Consider the following 9,014-nt stretch of genomic DNA (forward strand, 5'->3'; position numbering starts at 1 on the left):
TGAGGTATCTCAGTAGAAGTATCCAAAGTGAATGTGATAAAAGAATGGCTGGCCAAACTAATATGCTTGAAGTTGGAAGCTTCCATAGCCTAGATACCCTTTAACAATGGTTTAAGAAACCCCTTCTACAAGTCCCTCTAGCAGCGGTTACACAACCGCCTCTAAAAATCCACCCTTAGGATACCCTTCAATTGCGTTAGAAAACCGCCTCTAAACATAACCCTTTAGCTGCATTTCACCTATAGCCCCAGTGGAAATGAAATCTATGTGGATTATTGCACAAGTAAATATATATATATATATATATATATAAAAATCTACATAATAATACTAATAGTATTTTTGAACTAATGGTCTTACTCTTGCCCTAATCATCCCCCACCACAATAGGAGAGGACCGGTTTCCGATCCGGTTGGTGTTGTGACATCTCGATTCGAGGTGGCTCTAAACTCAAGTTTGCCTACGACTCTAGTTATAGAGAGAGGGAAGGGGCTTCGAAACCTTAATTCAAGCTAGAAATAGCAAATGAAAACTAGCCATATCGATCTAGGTAAGTGGTGACAACGAAAAGGCTCTTTGTAAAGCCTCATGGGCAATGAGTGGTGTAGGATAAAGTGAAAATTGATATGCACTAAGGCTTCGTTTTGTTGTAAGAGAAATGCAAATTTTTGATGTAAAGTGGAATTTTTTTCCCAGGGGAAATAAATTTTAGATGTTTAATTGCAAGGAAAATATATTTTACATGTAAAAACAATTTCACTTATATAATAAAAATTTCCTTTTTATTTCCCCACCAAAATAAGAAAAAAAAATAAAACCCTACTGTCACGATCTCTCTCTCTCTCTCTCTCTCCCCTTGCTCGCGACTCTCACCCCGCTCATGGCAGACGATCTCTCTCGAGGGCTCCTGGAAGAAATTCAATGCATTACTTGATGTTGCAAAGCTCCACCTCCATGAACTCTTGTCTGAGAAAAACCCATCTGGGCTCGAAGCTAAGAAGCTACCCAGGTTAAAAATTGTCGACGATCAAACACCAAGAAAAAAATGCTCCGCCTTGTGCGCAGAACCCAAGAAGAAGATCATCGATGCAGAGGTTTCGCAGAAGACCCAATTCGTTTTACCAGGATCCAATGTTGATTCGGCTGTTGTGGTGAAGGTGGAGATCAAAGAGAAGAAGAATCTACAGAAACAAGAAGCATAAGAGAATTCATCATCACCGGGTGAGGCTGTGAGATTGATACCTGAAATTCTTGATTTAAATTTGCCTCCACCACTATTGTGGGATGATGAAATTATGATTGATAATTGTGATCAAATGTTCATCGAGTTTCGATCTGAGATTATGCCATGGAAGTTGCAAGAACTATAATTTTGCTCTGTTTATATCTGTACATTCTTTGCCTTCTCGAAGGATTATCGGTTTATAGACATTACAGAAATTCATTTTCTCCGGACATTTATTATGGTTATGTTGGGAGATTTTTGTTGCTGCGAGATTGAGACCCAAATTTCTGGATTTGTATTCCGTGATTGATAAATGTAATTAAACTCTTCATTTGAGTTTTAACCTGAGATTATGCCATGGAAGTTGCAAGAAACAGTAATTTCACTTCACTTTTGTTGCAACCAAACAACTCAAAAGGGGGAAAAAAATTCCTTCCCTTCCCTTCACTTCCCTTCCCTTCACTTCACTTCACTTCACTTCACTTCACTTCATGTCCCTTTCCCATTTCCCTTGCAACCAAACGCAACCTAAAGTTGGCGAATTCGAAGTAAAGTTTATTTTTTTAACTATCCATTAGAACAAAAACTTTCATCCACGTCGAAAATATGGTAATTAACCTGATAATCAAACCCAAAAAAAATTGAGGAAAAAAGTTCAACATATCCTCCTATCAAATTAAATTAAAACATTTTATATAATAACATCATTATGAAATTATGTTCCAACTGCTATATAAGGTCATCAAGCACAATTGTATATTACATTGTTTTCTCTTCCCTTCAATGTGATCATATGGATTTGGGGTTTACCCCAACTTTGGAATCAAGCACTCCAATCAATAATAACTACCATTCCCTCTTCAGTTTCCAAGTTCCACCATTCATTGCTCAAAGTATTCAATTTTTGCTTTCATGGATACTCTAGGTAATTGCATCAATTTCTCCAAAATCCTTGACCCATGCATGGGATGGTCTCCAGCAGAAATTTCTTCGAGGCCATGAATACTCATCTTCTCGAGAGCAGGTGTGATAATGAGTAGGAATTTAATAAATTCTATTTGAGTTCCTAGACCTGAAAAATACTTGATCTTCACATTTTGAAGCTGGTTTAATGAGCACTCTGATCCATCTTGTACTTGTGAAAATTCCTTTGCATGATTTGTAATATTGTATGTATGGGGAAAAACCTGTAGAAAGAAATGATACCAAATCATTCAAATAGTTATCACTGAATTGCATCAAAGAATCCCAATGCCATCATATTGAAGAGGGAAAATGAATGTTGTCAGTCTGGTGTAGAAAATGTCTAGGCTGAATTGGGCAAGAAAAGACTGCGCAATCCCCCATTGTGCATTGAAGATGCTCTTGCATGTCTGGCATTTCTTATGTCAAACTGATAGGGTACTTACGTCTTGTTTAATATAATTATTTTGGGATAGAATATCAAGTGTATAGTATTTGTAATGATTCTCCGAAACAAATGGGGGAAAAGAAAGAAATAAAGAAAGAACTGATTATCCATTTAAATGAATGCGTAATAATTAACTTGAAACTGTGTAATTTACAAAATTATAAAATAAAACATTTGTAAAATTCACTTTTTCTTCTTACATGAGCAAGATCCACAAACGAGTAACAATCATAGACATTCAACTTCTTCATATATATATATATATATATATATATATCTACATATATATATATATATATATGATTATAAATTCAATAACCAAATACCCCTCTGGTTCTCTAGATGGTGGGATCAATATGGTCCTATGATAGATATTCTCCCACCACAAATTCAAGACTCCTATCAAATATTTTGCAAATATTCCCCCCAAAATCCTTACCAGCTTGATCTCCTCCCGTTTTTTCTCCATTGCCGTTTGGCATGGATTTTATTCTGGGAATATGAGATCTATGATTATCATACCCCTGACTGGGTTGCTCTAGTCCTTTGCCGGACTTTCAACGTCAAATGGTGGGATAACTGTGATATCTCCAAATGTAAAAAGACGTCACTCATCCAAAGCCTTACGGGCCTCAAACCTGTTCTGGCCCTCCCAGCCTTATCAAAATCCAGCATCAAAAGTGAAAAAAGAGGCTCTTCTGGCACGCCTTGCTGAGCTCGGCTCCGACTCAAAAGATATATATATATATATATATATATCCCCTCACCAAAAAAAAAAAAAAAAAATTTAAAACAAGATCAATGCTTTATAATTCTTTGTCAAGGAAATGAATGCAACAAAAGCAGAAATTTTTGTTGAGAGTGAAATACTTTTTTTTTTCCCTTCACTTATGAGTAAAATATTTGAAAACAAAATCTGTTACTCTTGCCTAAATTAATTCAAAAAAGGGAAGCTATCTTATAGCTAATTTCTTGGCTAAGGAAGTGGCAGAATCTAGTGTTTCCTTAATTATGATTGACTTACCTTTACACATTAACGAGGAGTTTGCTGCTGATTGTAGGCCTAGATTTTGATTCTTTAGGTAGCAATCAGGGGCCTCACTGATGGCAATGGCGAAAGGGGGGTCTCTTTACAGCTTTCAGTTGTTTTTGTCTAGGTTTGCTAAGATGTTAATCCTTGTGTCTATTTTTTTTTTTCTTTCTAATTTTAATATGATCTGATCTTTTAATAATAATAAAAAAAAAAGACGGGGGTTTAAAACCCTAGACATATGATGGAATTGTTGGGGGTAAATATAGTGAAAGGTTGCATAATGGTGTTAGATTTATTTCTACTAAGTTGACTTGATTGCATATCTGAAAATTAAAAGAATTATTTTGATTCAACTATCTCTTTCTGGACTAAACAATCATAGATAGAAGATAACTTACATTCATCAAGAGTTCTTGCAAGTTCGGGGCGCTTCTAATCAAGCAGATTGCCATTGAGACCATTTGCAAATCATTTAAGCAGATTTTCAGATCCAATCTCTTCAGACGATAAAAGATATTTGGAAGCCTCTTTGGTACATAATCCACTCCCAAGAACTACATGAAGAAAATGCAAGAAAAATTTATTTAAGGGAATATTTAAATGACGGACAAAGTTTTCCTTCACCAGTGGTGAATGATGGGATGGTTTAGATATGACCCCTTCTCTTCCCAACCTTCTCTCCCCCTATTGGATGGGAGTCGTGTTGGGCCACGGTGAATGGGAATGATGAATGAAATCCCATTCATCTTAGGCTTAGGAAAACTCAATCCTTAAATGAATAAGGAGAAATGCAATAAATTATATTCATGAAATCAACTTACTTTTAGAAAATTCCCACCCACATCAAGCTTCTCAACAGCAACAAGACATCCAAAAACCTTGACTACGCTTAAAGTTTTCCCCATTTCATCATGATTCAAATTTTTTGGACTGAAATCATAACAATGCAAATTCAGTGACACACATGCAAGAACTGGGGTGTTCTTGAAGCATATATTTTGTGAAACATTGCAAAACCCATTGATGACTAACTCCTTCAGTTTAGGACCATAGATTATAATGTCACTGGAACTTGTAAGTCCTTCTATCTTCAATCTCTCAAGTAATGGGCACCTTGAAATCAGATTCTCAAATGTGAAGCCAACACAATCAACTTGTTCAAGTAAAAGGCTCCTGAGGGACTGAAAACTCGAAAACATCGGCGGGCGTCGAAGCGTGCAATAACTGAGTTCCAAATGATTCAGATGTTCACAAGAGTAGATACATAATGGTAACTCATAATTGTCAAACATGGGGTGATAAAGGATTAATTCTTGTATATCATTTCTTGATACCCATAATATCCACTTATCTATAACTGAGGAATCTTGAATACAAGGCCAAGAAGAGAGCTGAAACTTGTAGATTGGACCTCTATAAAGTGAGAGAACACCATCAATAAATCTTTCAATCTTATCTTGGCTTATCAAAGCAGCATGTCCAAGGGAAAAATTGAATATAAGTTCTGGAAGAGTAACCCAATTGTATCTCCACTTCTTTGATAAGATACATGTTTGCACAGCTTCCTTTATTGGCAAATGAGAAAGGATGTTTTCTATTATGTTTGGAGGCATATCACTGATTATATCTCTATTTAAACTTGGACCCTTTTCCATCTTTGAAAGGGACATTCCCAAGTCAGTTGTGCTCTAATTTGCTTCTGACATTCAAAATAGACTAGTTAGCAGATCAAACTCAGAAACTCATACTAAACAAAAACAAACCCAAATGATTCCACAAAGAAGGAAAGAAAATCACCATGAACAACAAGTTCTTTTAAGAAATAAAAAAATTTAAATCAAGTCAAAAGAAAAGTGAAAAAAAAAACCCCCCTTTTTGGTTACATATTGGTTCAACTAGGTGAACATACCTGCCCTTTTGAACCACAGTTTAGACTGTAGGGGAGAGCTCCAACCCTCACCTCTGCAACTGATGATTTTCTTCACTATTAGAGAATTGCTGCAATATGTTTTTTTTTTTTTTTTACTTTGAACGAGCAGTCCTTTGGGATTGTCGTTACAAGCATAAGGCTTATCATGTGCCTTTAGTTTCTCTTATTATGGGAAAAAGGCTGGCATTCAACCAGGTGGCCAGCGTATGTCATTCTCTCTCTTCAACTGTCAAAAAACCCTTTTTGCCCTCCTATATAGATGTATATTATTAATTTACTGAAAACTGGCGGCATTGCCAACGCTATCTTTTCCCCTTATCATACATAGGGGTTATGCTTTATATGGCCCTTGGGTTTTTTTTTTTTTTTTTTAATGAGAAAAGAAATCCTATAAGGCCTATTTTCTTGCCAATGGCTTTAAATTGAGGCCATATAGAGCTATTCCATATATTTTTTATTTCTTTTCTAATGGTCTAATTCTCCAAATAATCTTGCAAAAAAAAAAAATCTTAAAATAAATAACCTTTTCAGATAGTTCTCGAAACATTTTATTCATAGGTGGGGAAGTTACAAGGTGATCAAAACATGGAAACATGTCCACAAAGGTTGGTGCATGAGGCTTCCATCAGTGCAGGATTCAGGAGGGTTATAATGTATGGAGTCTTGTCTCTACTTCACATAGAGGTTGTTTCCTGACTCAAACATGCGACAACTAAATTGAAATAGAGGAATCTTACTGTTGCGTCAAGGTTCGTCTCGTCTCTTTTGTTAGATAAGATGTCTATAGTCTATACTTTTATGAATTGCCACCCAATATATATGGAATGTTGTCAAGTACATGAAACTTTAGGTTATCCTTTTTTTTTTTTTTTTTGTAGGGACTTTAGGTTATCCTGCATGTTATGCCGATTGAGGTTGTATGCACATGCAATATACCCAACCTTAAGAACTACAATTTAGAGATTCCTAATAAGATGAGGGCAAATGAATTCCTAGGAAGCATGAAAAAGAGAAAAAAAAAATGGGAAATAAAGATTTTTTTAATTAACTTGAAAACTCGAGAATGCTGACTAGACAACATACTTCTTCAAGGAGTTAACTATTGTCATAATTAATTGAATAGAACCGATATATTATTATATTATTTTTTAATTAAGGGAAGAGAGAATGACTCCTATAAGTTTTGTGTAGGAAACGGTCAGATACAGCTGGGTGTGAAAAGATCCAGTTGTTTCCCATACACATTGGATATTTTCATGTCCAACTATGTCTAAGAGTAAGAGGCACAAACTCACAGGGTTCTTTCTCCCTTTAAGAGAAATACCAGCTGGACGCTTATTTAAAAGGGAAAATTACTTGATTACCCACATTTGGGTTTCCCATTACCAAACTACCCAATTAATGTTTGGGTTTACAAAACTACTCAAAACAGTAACATCACTCAACTAATGATGCCTTTTAGCATTTTTACCCCCAACTTCCCTCCACCTCCCTCTTCTCCGATCACCCGTCCCTGCAACTACCCTGCTCAACCTTCCGGCAACCCCCCATCCCTCACCTGGTGAGAGATCATCAAAGGGATCCACGACGGCTTCATTACTCCAGCAATGTCTGCATTGATTTTCGGCGCAGTGAGTGTTGTTGCCGTGGAGATGCTTATGAGTTCATCCATGGCGTTTTGAGTGCTGGCTTCACAAGCTCCATGCTTTGCCTTTGCATACTTAGCAGATTCATTTCGGTTTTGCAGGGAAAGAATTGAGATCAGCATGTGACAACCTTCTTGGGAGAGGGGTTGGATTTAATGAAAAAGAGGAAAAAAAAAAAAGTTATGAATCAACACTAGGCATGGCTATCTCTGCAAATCTAGCATCAAGTGTCGATCCAACAAGATATACCCAAAAAATCTCCCAAATGTGATGAACTGATGTTGGAAACTGAACGTCTCTAAACATATGGAAACAAGTGTCGGATTCAATAGGAAATACCCCAAAAAAAAAAAAAAAAAAAAACCCTGTAAAAAAGAGTCTGTATGAGTGACCGACTAACACCGGACATCCGCCATCTGTACAAATCTAACTTTGAGCATTGGAGGTGTCCGTGTCTACAAATCTGACATTGAACATCTGACTCAACTGAAAAATCCCCCAAAATGAGAGAGAGAGAGAGAGAAATTAACTTATCGATCGCCTATGACTGCCTGGCTATTTTACAATGTTCTCAGGGATTGAAGTGAAGATTGAGAGATTCACATGCCATGCGCGATGTGCAGGGGTAGAAACGGAACTACACAAGGTTGTCTGGTGTTAGCGATGGCGAGCTAGCGATGACGCATAGGACAATGGGTAGTGGCTGAGAAGTCGAGTGGATTAGAGACATGCAGGGTGGGGATTTTGAATGGTGGTTACAAAGAGGGTGATCAGAGAAGCAAGTGGAGGATGTTGGGGGTAAAAATGAAAAAATATATCATTCTTTGGGTGAAGGTTACTATTTTGGGTAGTTTTGTAAATCAAAACTTAATTTTGTGTAATTTTGTTAACTAAAACATAGAATGGACAATTTTGTAAAGGAAAACCCAAAAATAGATAATCATGTAATTTTCCCTATTTAAAAAACACCTCTTGATGTACAGGGAACCAAACCATTGAATCAGGGAGGTCTACAATGTGAGTCTCACTGTTACAGTGCCTACACCATAAAGGAGCATCAAACCCTAGCATTTTGTCAAAATCCCCTCCCCTTAAAGCTCAATAATTTTGAACGGATTAAATGGTATATTTTTATGACAGAGGAAAAGTTAAAACGTGTTGAGTGAACCAAACCCATCCCTTTTGCAGGGGTGTCAATATCGGCCCCATGGGCAGGCCCGACCAAGCCCAACAGGGAAAACCCAAATCGGCCTGGGTCATTATTAAATGTGTAGGGCTCAAGCCCGGCTCGACTAATATTTGGTTATTCCTGGTACAAGGGAACTACCCGATGGGTTCTCAACTGAGATCAATGGGTTAATAGTTCGACATGTTCAAAGCCCGTTTATTCAGCTCGACATGTTTAAAGTCTATTTAAAGATTAATGTCTCATTAGCCCATTTAAGGCTACTTAACTACAATTTATGAATGAGAGTACGGCTAGCCTATGAAGACGGATTACTTAAATGGGTTGGTATTGTTTAAGATTCTAAAGTGGAAAAACCTTATTAGACCCAATTAAAACCTACCCAGTCTGGCCGGGCCGGACTAACCAATTGACATCCCCATTAGTATGCGATTGTAGATTTTCTAAACTTTTTTCCATTTCGTCACTGAAGTATTTCCTTCAAAGGCACGCTTTGCTGTACTTGTGCTATACTAATGTGTGATTTAGCATTCTAATATTGGTTGGATGGAAGAATGTTACATGCGTGGATATCGACTAATG

At 36.8% G+C, this 9,014-nt stretch overlaps 1 protein-coding gene across 1 annotated transcript; it reads right to left on the bottom strand.

Annotated features, from left to right (window-relative positions):
• Positions 1 to 2,005: 2,005 nt before the first annotated feature.
• Positions 2,006 to 5,813, bottom strand: LOC122090991 (F-box/FBD/LRR-repeat protein At1g13570-like). The gene is made up of 4 exons (XM_042660783.1): positions 5,580 to 5,813; positions 4,492 to 5,369; positions 4,069 to 4,224; positions 2,006 to 2,413 (listed from the first exon to the last, which is right to left on the bottom strand). The coding sequence occupies exons 2-4, from the start codon at positions 5,338 to 5,340 to the stop codon at positions 2,108 to 2,110; spliced, it is 1,311 nt and encodes a 436-aa protein (XP_042516717.1). The 5' UTR covers positions 5,341 to 5,369; positions 5,580 to 5,813; the 3' UTR covers positions 2,006 to 2,107.
• Positions 5,814 to 9,014: the final 3,201 nt, after the last annotated feature.

This window comes from Macadamia integrifolia, chromosome 2 (genome assembly GCF_013358625.1).
Source record: "Macadamia integrifolia cultivar HAES 741 chromosome 2, SCU_Mint_v3, whole genome shotgun sequence".
NCBI classification, from domain to species: domain Eukaryota; kingdom Viridiplantae; phylum Streptophyta; class Magnoliopsida; order Proteales; family Proteaceae; genus Macadamia; species Macadamia integrifolia.